Below are 16535 nucleotides of genomic sequence, written 5' to 3'. Positions count from 1 at the left end.
TGCCCTAGAGTGAAAGTAAAAGAAAATCCCAAAATTTGGGTTGACCCCAGAACAATAATAGAGGAGAAATCTTACAATGGGGACACTAGTTCTGATGACACCGTGGGATTGCCTCACTTTGGTGGGATATCTTCACACTTCCTGTTTTTAGCTATGGGACAGGAAGTAAAGTGAAATGCCCAATGGGACACAGATGGCAAAACAACTGACAGGGGTTATAACCCTCCCTTATCCAAAAAAATTTTAATAAAAAGGTTTTGCCTTTAGCTACACTTTAAGCTTGTTATACTGTACTTTTGCATACTGACCTCTTTATTCCATCTTAGACTCTACAGTTGAAGGTATGACCTGTTCTCTTTATCAAATACAGGAGTACATATAGATGACTTGCACAACTACTGGAAGTCTAATTACTATGAACTAGAATCAAATCATAGCTACATTCAATGGTAAGTTCACAAAAAGTAAAAAAAAAATAGTGTGGAGTGGGGGCTATGCTCCATCTTTACTAAAAGCTCCATAAAGTTACTCTGTTGCTTTATGAATTTTTTTTTTAAATAAGGCCACCTCAGGGGTGGATCCAGAGCCTAGTCTCGGGAGGGGCACTGCCAGAAAATACGTTTTTTTTTTTGCGGACAATTTATCAGGGAAATGGCTGTTGTCGGTGCTTTAATCATCCCGGCACCATGGTTGTTATGGTGTCAGGATGATTAAAGCGCATTATTTCTATTAATACATTGTAATATAAAATGAAATCATTCAACTCACCATAATGCAGAATCAGTGGGAACCCTGAGCGTGTCACTTGCCACCGTCGCCTGCCACATTTTGTGGATTGTCACTTGCCTGCCACCAGATGCAGAGTGACACCTGCCACATGTTGCAGATTGTCACTTGCTACGTCAGCTGCCACTAGATGCGGATTGTCACTTGCCACGTCATATGCCACACATTGCGGATTGTCACTTGCCACGTCATCTGCCACTAGATGCGGATTGTCACTTGCCACGTCATCTGCTACTAGATGCGGATAGTCACTTGCCACCAGATGTGTGTGCCAGGTAAGGTGGTGTTTTGCTTGTCTCTTGTTTCCTTGTCCCAGAGACAGGCTGCAGAGAGATAATGTAATCTCCCTGCTGCCCACGCTACCTGCACAGTGAGGGTGGAAGTTAATGCAGAGATGTGGGGGTGGTGAGAGATGATGTCATCTCTCTGCTCCCCTGCCCGTCGGCTCGCTGATTGGCCAGCCACCCCCACACACACCTAGCCTGCCTCAGTCTCACCCACCCATCCACACGCGGAGCCACCCGGCAGCCCGGCCAATCCGCTCTCTCTCCCGCCTGCCTGCCCGCCCTCAAACGGAGCTGCCCAGCACTCCCGCGGAGCCGCCCGCTCTCTTATCTGCCCGCGGCTGAGCCGCCCGCTCTCGAAGCCGCCCGCTCTTGAAGCCGCCCGCGGAGCTCACCCGCCCGGCCTGCAACAGATTTCTCAGGGGGTGGAAATTGCCCCGTTGCCCCCCCTGGATCCGCCCCTGGGCCACCTAAAGGCAAGGGTTATTACCTACCTTTTTATACCCCCAACTTCCTTCACTGAAGAGCTATGCAGTCCTACAATCCTCTGTATCTGACACTCCCGGAGTGTCACATTCCTGCCCCCCCCCTGCGCGCTGTGGTTGTGTCCACCAGCTGCTACGTCACTACAGGCACAGTTGTGACTTTGCATCCAATGGAAGAAACCACAGCGCTAAGTGGGGGACAAGACATCTGACACACCCTGAAGCCAGCTTAGCTCTGCAACAGAGTGAAGATTGTCAGTGTTCGCAGAGCAACATGTAATTAATAACCCTTGTCTATGCAGGCTGGCCTTTATGTACGTTGTAGAAAGAAAAGGAGATTGCCAAGTAAGGAGCCCCTCCAAGTAGTATGATAGGGGGCATGCCACCCAATGTGCAGTTTAAAATACTTGGCAAACTAGTCAAAAGAATATAATTGTTCCCTTATAGAATAATTGTTTATTTGGGTTATGCCACAGTGCCAGATTTTGCTAATAGGTTGTGCTGCATGTGAAATCAGATCTCTGTCCCCTGAAAAAAAAAAACGTGACCCAGAGATGGGGAGTACCCTTTACTGTTCAGAGGGTTCCCAACAATTGGGAACTACAAATAATGTGAAGTTCCTCTTTAGAGTGACCTCTGACCCCCAGACACTTATAGCTGAAGTGTCAAATCTGACGTGAATAAATCTGATTAGGAGGAATATATAAAGCTTTCATAAGTTAAGCCTCGTACACACGGTACGATTGTTGGCCAACCGAGCGTCTGATTTTTGTCCAAAGTGTGTGTGCCAGGATCTTGTCTTGCATACTAACGGTACACAATTGTCGTGCCACAAACACGAACGTAGTGACGTACTACGAGGGATTTCAGCTCTTGAGCGCCACCCTTTGGGCCCCTTCTGCTAATTTCCTGTTTGGTGAGCATTGATTCCGAGCATGCGTGTTTGTACTTTCGACTTTTTTGTGGGACGGACTTGTGTACTGACCATACGAAATTCTGACGTCAAACCGTAACCGATAATTTACTAGGCTGTCACCCAACATTTGTTGGCCGAAAGTTGGACAACAATTGTCAGAAGGAGCATACTAATGGTAAGATTTTAAGACAACAGTCTGTCTACAGACAATCCCATGCCAACAATTGTACCGTGTGTACGAGGCTTAAGACAGCACAGAGAGGATGATTGCATACAGATTTATGCATAAGCTTAGTGATTACGAATTTTCCCTAAAAAGCCCAGCCAGCCACTGTAGACTCTATATTGTCAAAAGTATTGGGACACCTGCCTTTACCCGCACATGAACTTTAGTGGCATCCCGGTCTTAGTCTGTAGGGTTCAATATTGAGTTGGCCCACCCTTTGCAGCTATAACAGCTTCAACTCTTCTGGGAAGGCTGTCCACAAGGTTTAGGAGTGTGTCTATGGGAATGTTTGACCATTCTTCCAGAAGCGCATTTGTGAGGTCAGGCACTGATGTTGAACGAGAAGGCCTGGCTCGCAGTCTCCGCTCTAAGGTGTTCTATCAGGTTGAGGTCAGGACTCTGTGCAGACCAGTCAAGTTCCTCCACCCCAAACTCCCTCATCCATGTCTTTATGGGCCTTGCTTTGTGTACTGGTCCAAATCATTTGGTGGAGGGGGGATTATGGTGTGGGGTTTTTTTTTCAGGGGTTGGGCTTGGCCCCTTGGTTCCAGTGATGGGAACTCTTAAGGCGTCAGCATACCAAGACATTTTGGACAATTTAAGCTCCCAACTTTGTGGGAACAGTTTGGGGATGGCCCCTTCCTGTTCCAACATGACTGATCACCAGAGCACAAAGCAAGGTCCATAAAGACATGGATGAGCGAGTTTGGGGTGGAGGAACTTGATTGGCCTGCACAGAGTCTTGACCTCAAATCCATTATCACTAAGCTTATGCATAAATCTGGATGTCATCATTCTCTCTGTGAGGTCTCTTTCTATGGGGTTGATTAACTAAAGGCAAATAGACTGTGCACTTTGCAAGGGCAGTTGCACGCTGTAAGGGCATTTAGTAAATGAGGGCAAGCTCTGCTGACTTCCGTCATCCAATCATGTGCAAGCAAAAATGCTGTTTTCTTTAAAATTTCCTTGGATGTGATTGGATAGTCACTGCAAAGTATATCTTCATCTCATTTACTGTGCTCTGGAGCAAATGCCCATGCAGAGTGCAATTGCACTTGCAAAGAGCACAGCCCATTTGCCTTTAGTAAATCTACCCCTATATATTTACCCTTGTTGCTGTAATTGCTGAGCAATCTTTGTTTTATTGTAGGCTTTTTCCACTGCGGGAACCTGGTATGAACAATAGAGCCAAGCCACTTACAGAAAAAGAGATGGAGGTACTGGATTGATGCCTAAAGTCAATTTGTGATTCATCCTTACTTATGTTGTAGCATTTTTGAATCAGTGGCTAAGAGATGACTTCATTACTAGCTGGTGGAAAACCTGTACATGGGTTGTGAAAACTGGAAACGTAAAGACCACTGCTTTTAATAGTAAAATAAAACAAGTACACAAAAAAGATCAAATCTAGAGCAGATTTTGACAGTCCTAAATTGCGGGAAACACGAGAGAAAGCGCAAGTCAAACAGAAGTACGGGTCATACTACACGCGCCTTGTGTACCTCAAATATGTTTATTTGTTCATGTGTAGCACGCCCAGTGCCCACAACTGGTTAAGCAACAGAAACACAAAGTATAAAATGCAGTTAACAGAATAACAACGTTGATATTTTAGGGATTTAGAAATGACCACCATAATTCCACAAAACCGTATATCAGGGGTCTCCAAACTTTCTAAACAAATGGCCAGTTCACTATCCTTTGTGCTTTACGGCTGGCCAGACTGTGGCCAGTGAGAGTAATCAACTCCCCATCATTGGTTTTAGGGGCAGGAATAATGCTCTAGCATTGGTGGGAGACATAATAGGTATCATTGGGAGGAATAGTGCCCCATTGTTGGTATCAATGGGGAGAATAGTTCCTCATCATCGGTGTCAGTGAGAGGAATAGTGCCCTATTGTTGGTGTCAGGGGCAGGAACTATGCCCCACTGTTAGCACTGGAGGGAATATTGCCCCAGGGCCAGAATAAAGCAAGCAAAGGGCCACATCCGGCCCTGGGCTGCAGTTTTGAAATCATTGCCATATATTAATCCCATAAAAGCCAGCAGTTACAACATAATGTAAGTGAGTTAATTCAGTGAACCTGTGCTTTGCCCATGCAGGAAAAGCAACAGGCTCACTTAAATGCCTCTCTTCATCTACTCACTTTCCCTTTGTTCCTTCACCAGTCCTGGATTGAAGTACAGGGAAATTCTGGGTAAAGGGACCATGTGACATTCAGTTTTAAATACATTTTTTGACATTTTAGGTGAAGATTACAATAATTATACCCATGCAGGGGCTAAAATATCTGATAAGGATACAAAGTCAGTTTTCCATGGTAGCAAACTTCCAGGGCCTAAAACAATGCCCTATCTGGGGGCCTCTTATGGGCCAAAAAGCATTGGTTAGTGGTGCATACTATTATACAGGCCCGTAGGTCCAAACAGGAAAGGAGGGAGTATTGGAAGCCGGTTGAGAAAGGGGAGATACAGTAGGAAAACCCCAGAGTATGGGCAAGATTAAGGTGGAATATCAAGGGCTTCAGGTGAGGAAGAAAACCGGGATCAACAGGAGGATGGGTTCAGGAGGGGATGTGTGGGAGTAGATTCTATTTGTACACTGGACCAGAGCCTAATGAATAGGCTATAGGTAGTTCAGGCTAGATGAGTTCAAAGATGGAAAGATGTAAGTAAGCCTTGGTTCTGAAATTTTGAGAATATGGGAACCAAGATACTGGATAATTTCTCATCAACCAGCATCAAGTTCACACGTTCTTTGACTTCTAAAAAGAAGAATGTAGGCTTCTTTCAGGCTTTAGCAATCACTTGTATAACAGCCAGGAACATATATGTAGCAGCCAGTTTGTGTTGCTGTGAGAAGAGGCCTGGAACTGTGTGGTGTAGAAGGGCCATCTTTGCATCCTTTGGGACAGCTATATGGTTTGAAGAAGACTGAACATCCTAGATCAAAACCTGGTCAACTTTGGGTCGGATGGGACCATGTGACTTTCTTCCCTTTTCTCCCACAAGGCAGTGCTAGAAAGTTCAATCACCAGGGCCTAGTGATTTCCTACAGGGGCAAGCAAACAGTCCTTAGACTTGTGTAGGATTCAGCAAGAAAGACTAGGGGCTTATACGGGTCTTCTCTTTGCTCAAGGGAGCAAATGGAGCAGCAGTAGAGTGGAGGTAAGATAAGTATGTCCAGTTGGGTGGAGGCATTTAAGTTTGCATACCTCCTGACCAAACAGTCCTGCATTATAAGGTCTCACAACTGTGATTCAGGGGCTGGGATTTGTGATCCACAGTTTATTACATTTTCATGTGTTTACATCTGTTAACTTTCATTTCCTGCAAAAAAAAGAATACAAATTATAATTGCTGCTTCTTGGCATACAGAAGTAAACAATGTAACAACAGTAATTATTACAAGTATATCTTTCTCCAGCACCAAGTATGACCAAAAATAAATAAAAATAAATCCATTCACAATATGTGCCCTCAACTAATGTGCCATCCAGAACTCCTCCCTCGCTCTGCTCCACTCATGTTATCCTTCATTAAGGATCTTACTCACTCCACTCTCTGTTGCATCTGTTTCAGGAAATGAAGAAAGATAAAGCCGTAATGCAGAGGCTCCTGGAGTCCTATAAGCTCATGCTGGAATTTTATGGCATTGAACTAGTAGACTCTGAGACTGGAAAAGTGGCCCGGGCATATAACTGGAGAGAAAGATTTTCTAACCTTAATACGTGAGTTGTAGATTTTTTGTATATGTAAAAGAACATCAAGCTCTTGAAGAAGCATCATCAGCCTCTGCCTTCATAGAATACAAAGCCTTCTCTGAATGGCTGAGCAGCACTCAACCTGACTCTATTTTGTATCGGGATTCCCTTTAATTACACGTCAGCCCTGACACATGCTTGTTCCTTACTCCACCTATGGCATGCCTCTGTTCTTCATTTTCCCTGTGTTTTGTTGGGTACTTTTGCTGCTCCCCAATTTGATGCTTTTGACCTCAACTTGCCCTGATGACCTTGTTTATAGTTCTGGCATAGTAATCTGGTGCTAAGTCCAGGGGAACAACTCAGCAATGACCGGGCCTGCTATAAGTGACTTGCATCTTATGTGGATATCACCCCTTATTTTACATCATTACAGATTGCATAGCTCTATGCCTAATGGTGCTCTATTGTCAAAGGAATTATGAGTTGCCTGGATGATTCATTTATAACTACCAAAGGTGATTTTGGAAAGGGCAAGGATGAATTGTGACATGTTGCCGACCCACTAACCAGGAGCAATATTTTGGCTTTTAGTGCTTTCACTGTAAAAACAGCTGTTGATAACAATTTATAAAGAACAATGTTGTCATGCTCATGAATATTTTGCAATAGATGTATTGATTTTTTTTTTTCTATTTTGCCCACAGTAACACACACAACAACCTCCGGATCACACGTATTCTTAAGTGTTTGGGGGAACTAGGTTATGAACGCTACCAAGTCCCCCTGGTCAAGTTCTTTCTGGAGGAGACCTTGTGTCATGGTAACTTAAAGAATGTAAAAACAAGTGCTCTGAACTATTTCATGTTCACTGTGAAGAACAAGAGTGAGCGCAGGGAGCTGGTGCTCTTTGCCTGGGAGCACTACGAACCAAAAGAGAAGTTTACCTGGGGACCCATGGAGACACTCCGAAAACTCAAACCTCCAGCACCTGTGGAGAAACCTGACAATGAGTCAGAATCTATGGACGTAGAGTATAAAGATAAAAGTTTCCAAAAGAATGGTAGGTCAAAAGATGACAGTGAATTTCAAAACAAAGCCAGAGAATGCAAGCAAGAAAATAAGGATGCAAGGAAATACCATTGGCTAATAAGATTATTATATTCATTAAATGTTTTAAGTCCAGTGAATATCATATTTCTGATTTTAGATTTTTGCTACTTTTTCACAGGCCGTGACCCCGTCTCTAGCAATCGGAAAGAAAACAAAAAGTCTAAGAAGCTCCCATCAGAGCATGGCTCCTTAGGGAAGAAAAGTAAATCTAAAGGGTGTAAAAAATCAAGAGATTACAAGGAGAGTACAGATTTACCGTCAGTGTCTGACTCAGGAAATGAGAAAGTAAACAAGGTATCACCAATAGAGTCTAGGTCAGAAGACGACAAGGAAAATGAAGAGAAACCAACTGAGTCTGAGTCAAGAGAAGACAGTGAAAATGAAGGTTCTCAAGTGGAGTCTGAGTCAGAAGATAAGAGGAAAGACGGGCCATTATTAAATTCTAGCTTAAATGCTGATATAGAAAAAGGTTCACCGACAGAGTTTGGGTCAGAAGACAAGGCGAATGGAAAACAACCAATGCAGTCTGGGGCAGCAAATGATACGGATAATAAAGGGTCACCAATGGAAAGTGAGTCAGTAGATAGCAAGGAGGAAGAAGAAGCACCAATTGACTCTATGTCAGGCAATGACAAGGAGAATATAAAGACAGCAACAGTGTCTGACTCGGGAAATGTGAAGGTAAACAAAGAATCACCAGTAGAGTCAAGATCAGTAGGTGACAAGGAAAATGAAGAGACACCAACTGAGTCTGAGTCAAGAGAAGACAACGAAAATGGAGGTTCTCAAGTGGAGACTGAGTCAGAAGATAAGAGGAAAGATGGGCTATCAATGAATTCTAGCATAAATGATGATATAGAAAAGAAAGGTTCATCGACAGAGTTTGGGTCAGAAGACAAGGAGAATGTAGAGCAACCAATGCAGTCTGGGGCAGCAAATGATAAGGATAATAAAGGGCCACCAATGGAAAGTGAGTCAGTAGATAGTAAGGAGAAAGAAGGAGCACCAGTTGACTCTATGTCAGGAAATGACAAGGAGAATATAAAGACACCAACAGTGTCTGACTCAGGAAATGTGAAGGTAAACAAAGAATCGCCAGTAGAGTCTAGATCAGTAGGTGACAAGGAAAATGAAGAGACACAAACTGAGTCAAGAGAAGACAATAAAATTGGAGGTTCTCAAGTGGAGTCTGATTTAGAAGATAAGAGGAAAGACGGGCCACCAATGAGGTCTGGGTTAAATGATGAAATAGAGAAGAGAGGTTCACCAACAGAGTTTGGGTCAGAAGACAAGGTGAATGGAAAGCAACCAATGCAGTCTGGAGCAGCAAATGATAAGGATAATAAAGGGTCACCAATGGAAAGTGAGTCAGTAGACAGCAAGGAGAAAGAAGGAGCACCAATTGACTCTATGTCAGGCAATGACAAGGAGAATATAAAGCCACCAACAGATTCGGGGTCAAAAGACGACCAGGAGAATGGAGCTCAATCAATGCAGTCTGGGGCAGTGGATGACAAAAGTAATACATTGCCACCAACATTTGAGTCAGAAGATGACAAGGAGAATAAAGAGACACCAAGAGGTTCTGGATCTGAAGAAGAAAATAGAGAGCAACCAATGCTGTCTATGTCGGCAGATGACAAGAATAATAGAGGGCCATCAAAGGAATGTGAGTCAGGAAATGTTATAGGAGTCGACAGGGAGAATCAAGGCCTACTAACGGGGTCTGTGTAACAGGGAGTCACCAGCAGAGCCTGGCTCATGAGATCATTTGTAAGGGCATATTTTGGGCAGAAAAGGAGTTTGTAGATTACATATTCAAAAAAAAACAATATATCCCAAGCATCCAGTTGAATTTGTCAGCAGAGTGAACTTTTTATAAATTCAAACCTCTCTAGAGAAAACACAGGGAATAATGGAAAAGAGAATGGGGACTCAGAAAATTGGAATGGCTTTAATAAAACAGTAAACAGAAGTGATTAGATTGCGGAGCAGTAGAAAATTAAATTACCGGTACATAAGGCTCACTTATTAAAATTTATTTATGAACTCCAGAAATAAAGCAAAGCAGCACGGAAGAGACAAAAATACTAAATGCACTCAAAGCATGTGGACAGTAAAACACTTTTTAGGAAAACAGTTGTCTTTTATCCTGAAGAAACAGCAGATCCCTTTCCACCAGCAATCTATGTGTGATACTTGTCTTTATTAATTGAGATGACAATTGATAAAATTACTCTGTACAAAAAGGGAAAAAAAGTAGTAAAAAAAAAATTCCTTTGTTATGGAAAATCACTGACTTGTCTTTTGTTTGCTCATTGTCAGTTCCAAAAATTAATTTGTAATGTTGCTATCCCGGTATACAGGGATTTGCAAGTCTCCAGAGAAGAACAATCATGTCTTCTAAACATTTATTTTACTCTGTGTATTCACATTTTAGCATATGCACAACCAAGATGTAACGCATGGCAAAAACTTTTATTTGAACTAAAGCAAAAAGCAGCACTGCTGCCTCTACTCTCCAAGCCAGTTAATGAGGATCACTGGTGCTCTGGATTATAGTCTCTGTAGACCAAGATACATGCACAATGCAGAGAAAAAAGCCCCCCGTGAAGATCAACTCAAGGATATCCAAGGAACATTAGAAAACATCCACATAGAATCCTACTCATTTTGGCTATTCAGGCCTCAGTTATGGCTCATCCATGAGTAAGTTCTCAATGGACGAAACGCGTAAACTTCCTACGCGGCTGTTTTACAATGTTCCTTGTAAATAGATATTCTTGAGTTGATCTTCACCGAAGTGCTAGCTTTGTTCTCTTGTTTTGTTTGAGCTTCAGTGATTGTTAACTTCCCCAGTAGCAACTCAGGAATGAGATATGCATACATCGGTCCATGTATGCATATCTCCGTACTACCGCATACTCCGCTTTAAGATCATACCTGGAGTTCAGCTTTAAGGCCATGCCAAACATCAGGATGGCTCTTCTTGGTGTTTTTATATTGTTAAGAAAAAATGCTCAGCCTTTGAAAATGACTGATGTGAATGTAAAATATATATATGTAAAGCACTGAGTAAATTAACGGCACTATAGAAGTACCTGTAATAATCAAGTGTTCCAGGAATTCCAAGCAATCTGTAGCTCCATCCCTGAGCGACTGACACTTTGCAGAGTTTGGAGCAGTGTTAATTTTGGCAGCAAATTTCAATTTAGTTTTAGTCTTAGGACTAAAATGGCATTTTCGTTTTAGTCCCATTTTAGTCTTCTGCAATTGTTTTAGTTTTAGTCGTATTTAGTCAACTAAATCTCCAGTACATTTTAGTCGACTAAAATCTAATGGGTGTAATTAAATTGTAATGCATTAGTTAAACATTTCTCTACAATTTCCAAACTCATTATATACTGCTGCAGTGAAAAATCGAATATGTAATTGTTTATGGTATTGAGGTATGAACACGCACTACAGACCAGGGTTAATTTTGAAGTCAAATTTCAGTTTAGTTTTAGTCTTAGTCTTTTGACTAAAATGGCATTTTAGTGTTTTTTGTCCCATTTTAGGCTACATGCACACTGGAGCTCAAAAAAGCTTTTTTTCTGGACGCCAGATTGCTGGCAGAAAATGCTGGTTGAAAAATGAGATTTTAACAGCGTTTTGTACTAGCGTTTATGCGCGTTTTTTTTAGCGTTAGCGTTTATGGGTGTTTTTAATAAAAATACAAAGAGGACACTCCAAAAACCCCAGAATGCATTCCCAAACTCTCACAATGCATTGAAAAAAATAGAACGCCGAGCGATAATCAATGCGCGTTCATAGGCATTTGGGATTTTTTTAGCGGTTTAGTGGTCAGAAGAACGGCACTTTGAACGCGATTTCATGGTGTTCAGAGAACAGCCCATAAACTCCACCAATGATAAAAGCCTAAAAAACGTCCATGTGTGCATGGACACATAGGATGATAACATAGAGTGGAGTTTATGGGCTGTTTAAATAAAACGCCCAAACTCCAAAAAAACGACCGTTTATGAGCTCCAGTGTGCATGGAGCCTTATGCCCCGTACACACGGTCGGATTTTCCAATGGAAAATGTGTGATAGGACCTTGTTGTCGGAAATTCCGACCGTGTGTAGGCTCCATCACACATTTTCCATAGGAATTTCCGACATACAAAGTTTGGGAGCAGGCTATAAAATTTTCAGACAACAAAATCCGTTGTCGGAAATTCCGATCGTGTGTACACAAATCCGACGGACATAGTGCCACGCATGCTCAGAATAAATAAAGAGATGAAAGCTATTGGCCACTGCCCCGTTTATAGTCCCGACGTATGTGTTTTATGTCACTGCGTTCAGAGCGATCGGATTTTCCGACAACTTTGTGTGACCGTGTGTATGCAAGACAAGTTTGAGCCAACATCCGTCGGAAAAAATCCTAGGATTTTGTTGTCGGAATGTCCGATCAATGTCCGACCGTGTGTACAGGGCATAAGTCTTTTGACTAAAATGCCATTTTAGTTTTAGTCGTATTTTAGTAATCTCAATTGTTTTAGTAATATTTTAGTCGACTGAAATGGCATTCATTTAGTCGACTAAAAATGTTTTAGTCGTTTTACGTGACAAAATTAACACTGGTTTGGAGCCAGCGACAGAATTGCCGACTTCAGTGGCTACTCATATTATCCAATGCAGCGGTTGATGATAATGGCACATCAATGATCTGTAGCTGCATAGATAAACAGTGTAGTCAGATACAGCAAGAACTCTGTATCCAGCTACAGATCACCAGAGAAAACAAGCAGAGAGCTGTCACTGCTTTATTGAGAAAATTAAGATTGAATGTGACCAGTCGCAACCTTGATATAGCAATGGCATCCTTCCATCCCTAAATGTATTATAAAAAGATAGCAAGTAGAAATGGCACTTTGCATAAAGCATGTCATTGTAGTTGATAAAATTATGTATAAATTTATAAAAAAAAAAAAATGATTTAGTTACCGTATATACTCAAGTATAAGCCGAGTTTTTTAGCACATTTTTTTTTGTGCTGAAAGTGCCCCCCTCGGCTTATACTCGAGTCAAGCACTTCTCTGGTGCAAAGAATGACATTTTCCGAACCAATTTTGGGGCCCCGTATCTCGGAACCACATGGTGCTAAGAAGCCCAAATTTGGTGTGCAAATCCAAAGCTGGGGTTCCTAGCTCGAAGTGGCCCTGAGAAAGGGGGCCACAAAGTCAGTTCGGAAAATGTCATTCTCTGCTGTTGTAGTACTAGTTCGTCTGGGTTTGCACACCAAATTTGGGGTTCTTAGCACCAAGTGGTTCCGTGATACGGGGCCCCAAAATCGGTTCGGAAAATGTCATCCTCTGCTGCAGAAAAGTGCTTGACATTTTCCGAACCGACTTTGGGGCCCCCATTTCCCGGGCCACTTGGTGCTAGGAACCCCAGCTTTGGATATGTTATAGTGCTAGTTCCACTGAGTTTGAACACCAAATTTGGGGTTCCTAGCAGCAAGTGGCCCCAAGATACGGGGCCCCAAATTCGGTCAACTGTGTCCATCTGCAGCAATGTCATTTCGGGACCCTTTGGGTTCAGAGACCCCAAATTTTGGCTGCAGCTAGGGGGCATCTAGGAACCCTTAACTACTAAGTTCGGGGGACCTATGGCTGCAAATGGGCACAGTGAGGCTGCAAATGGGCACAGTGAGGCTGCAAATGGGCATTGTTGACCCTCTTTTCCACTTACAGTAGCTGCGCATTTCTCACCCTCGTCTTATACTCGAGTCAATAAGTTTTCCCCTTTTTTGTGGTAAAATTAGGTGCCTCGGCTTATATTCAGGTCGGCTTATACTCGAGTATATATGATAATTTTAATTGAATGTGATTATCCCCTAAGGTTAGTCCATGATATCTGAGAGCATAATGGCTAAATATATAATATGGATGTAATCATAAAAGATTAACATAATTATTATAATAATGAATTTTAATGCAATCAATGGACATGATTAATACAATTATTACAAATGAATAAATAAAACAATGAAATTACAGATCATAAATACATAAATCACATAATAATCATACAGACAGTACATGATAATATTGAAATTCATGATTAGAACAGGCTTAACTGGGCACCCGTAGTTGTAAGACCGACGCGTTTCATGGCCTAACGCCAATCATCAGGGGTATGATGCGCGTGTATACTGAAAAAAAAATCAAATAAATGAAGTAACTAATAATGTACAGAATGTACAGAACTTTCTCATGGAGAGAATATCAGCAACAACCACTTTCTGAGAATACTTACAGAAAAGCCCATAAGTTACACCCCAGCTCCAGTAATGGGGTGGCATGGTGGCCTGGAAAGAACTAGATATTTATACATAATGCTACTTTTTTTGTAACTGCTTTATATCTCTACTACGAAATTGCTAGTGCACCATGGCCTTTAGTTCATTGTTTTCTCAGTTTATTACATTTTTTATGTATATATATATAACAAGATACAGGAACGTTTCCTCATTGCATGTTCTATTATTCAAAGCCGTTAAAAATACAACTTTTAGAGCTTAAAGCAGCATTCAACCCAAAACCAAAAATGTCATATATTGCAGCTTAGTAATCATTAGATGTGGTGGCTGCATTAGTTTTCTTTTTTAGGCTATTCCTCTCTATTTTCAGCTGGTGATCTGGACAGTAACACACCTCCTGTATTAGAGCACCCCCACTCTGTACGAAGGAGCATGGGACAGCAGCATTGTCTGTCAGTCTGGGGAGGGGGGGGGGGTCGTTTTAGATGTACTAACAGAATTAGATACACTAACAACTTGAAGCTAAACTCCAGCTAACACTGTATAAGCAGCCACAGACATTTTTTTGTTTTCTTTTTTTGGATCAAGATTTTGCATAAATAATTAAAGCTGATCTTTGTAAGCACCCCTGTCAGTGGTGAATGGTTTGTCTCATTCCTCTAACTGCTACATCTGCTAGGAGAGCGTGTTCTGTTGAAAAACAACAGACTTGCAGGTTGGATCACCAGGGAAAATGAAAGGAAAGTAAAACGAATGCAGCCACCACATCTAAGAATTGGTAAGCTGCAGTATAATAAACATTTGCTGTTGGGTTTAACCACTTCAATACCGGGCACTTTCACCCCCTTCCTGCCCAGGCCAATTTTGAGCTTTCAGCGCTGTCGCACTTTGAATGACAATTGCGCAGTAATGCAACACTGTACACACATGACATTTTTATATTTTTTTCACAGAAATAGAGCTTTCTTTTTGTGGTATTTAATTAACACTTTTTTTTTTGCTAACTAAAAAAAAGACTGAAAGTTTTGGAAAAAAAAGTGTTTTTTACTAGTTTCTGTTTTAAATTTTGCAAATAAATAATCGTTCTTCATACATTTGGGCCAAAATGTATTCTGTATTTCTTTGGTGAAAATACCCCAAATCCGTGTATATTATTTAGTCTGTAGGGAAGTTATAGAGTCCATAAACTATATGTATATACAGTGCATCCGGAAAGTATTCACAGTGCTTCGCTTTTTCCACATTTTGTTATTGTAGCACCCTGGAGTTTAGGCAGGGTTGCTCCTAAATGTACCTGCCAGGTATAGCTACCTTGGCCCATTGTTAGGGATCAATTGATCTTACTCTAGGTCTGTAATTGCTGCTCTTCTCTCTTTTGCCGCTAGGTGGCCGGGTACTTTGTGGCATTAGATGTGATAAGGGCAATGCAAGGTCAGGTTATGGTTATATGGGGTATCCCAGCCAATGGGCAGGGGTTTTCCTAAATCCCTTGGCCTGCTGGGAGAGCCTATATATTTGGGTGGAGTCAGGTGATCAGGGTTCTGTGCCACCTGGACGGCTGTCTGGGTGGATGTGTGTTGTATTGCCCCCGGGCTGCTAGGCTGGAGTTTGGACCTATCCCGGGCACATCTGGCTGCTAGGCTGTCTGAGGGCCTATCCAGAAGCAGGAGAGCAGCGCAGGGTTGGGATTGTGGCAGTCCAACCAGAAGTGAAGGTTCTACCGGCTGGAGAACCTGTTGTGGTCGGAGGTAGAAGGGAAGCTGTCACCAGTTAAGGGACAATCCACCTTATTACCAGGGACCACAGTGAGTATCTGAAGCAAGTACCAGAGCAGAATTCTCACCAACCGGGGACAGTGAAGAATCGGGAAACTTCAGTGGGAATCAAGCCAGGGACCCAGCCAGCGGAGGTGGCTTGCAGAGCAGCCTGTGGGGTGAAGCTTGAGAAGCAGGCATGTACTGGCCATTGGGACTACAGGGAGTTTCCCGGTGGGCCGATGGCTCAGTGGGCCGATTTCAGTGACAGTGGACCGCTGCCCCCCTCCAGTCCTCTGTCCCCCCCCCCCCCCGCAGTGCTCACCTCCTCTCCCTGGCTAGTTATGCAGCGCGCCTGAATACAGACATGATGCTCAGGAGTCAACACTTAGAAGCTCATCATACGATCTGGAAGGAGGGCGGCCTCACTTTCCTGCCTAATCTTGTTCCATTGCCAAACTGATTCTTTGCCCCAGGTGAAATAATGTCTAGCTTCCCCACTGATACTGCCTATAAGAGAAATAATGTAGAACGGCTAATAGCTAGTGGGGGGGGGGGCTTGGGTGGCAAGCCGGCATGGGAGAGACCTGTCAAAGTGGGCCAGTCTGGGTGAAGTCCAGGGCCAAATTTTTGTCCCAGTCCAGCCCTGTTGAGAAGTATCGGGAGTGCCAAGCTAGGGACCCAGCAGAGAAGTGGGGGTGACGCTTGTCTAAGATACCACCGTGATGATTGGAGGAGCTCAAGGGATTCAGTGGCAGTAAATCAGAGGGTCTAGTGAGAGACCGGGAGCTCAGTGGGCTGAAGAAGTGATTGTAGTGAAAGCGAAAGAACTGTTATGCTTGGTGTTAGGAACTGTTAAAGACGGTTGCCATAGAAGGTAGCATTTCTATACATGCAGATGTGGCGTCTTGCTGTTTGCCTTTCCCTGCATGGCTGTCCTCCTATTGAAGTCTCG

The 16535-nt window shown here is 42.8% G+C and overlaps 1 protein-coding gene across 1 annotated transcript in view; it reads left to right on the top strand.

Annotated features, from left to right (window-relative positions):
* Positions 1–9809, top strand: part of LOC141114041 (uncharacterized) — a 51275-nt gene extending 41466 nt beyond the window's left edge. Inside the window, exons 5-9 of the mRNA XM_073607485.1 lie at positions 371–449; positions 3848–3914; positions 6280–6428; positions 7109–7464; positions 7633–9809. Coding sequence (XP_073463586.1) covers positions 371–449; positions 3848–3914; positions 6280–6428; positions 7109–7464; positions 7633–9248 — 2267 coding nt within the window. The 3' untranslated portion in view covers positions 9249–9809. The remainder of the gene's footprint in view (positions 1–370; positions 450–3847; positions 3915–6279; positions 6429–7108; positions 7465–7632) is intronic.
* Positions 9810–16535: the final 6726 nt, after the last annotated feature.

The sequence above is a fragment of the Aquarana catesbeiana genome, linkage group LG12 (assembly GCF_042186555.1).
Source record: "Aquarana catesbeiana isolate 2022-GZ linkage group LG12, ASM4218655v1, whole genome shotgun sequence".
In the NCBI taxonomy this organism is placed as follows: Eukaryota; Metazoa; Chordata; class Amphibia; order Anura; family Ranidae; genus Aquarana; species Aquarana catesbeiana.
Note: the sequence above shows the minus strand (reverse complement) of the source record. Positions and strands in the feature narration are given on the sequence as shown.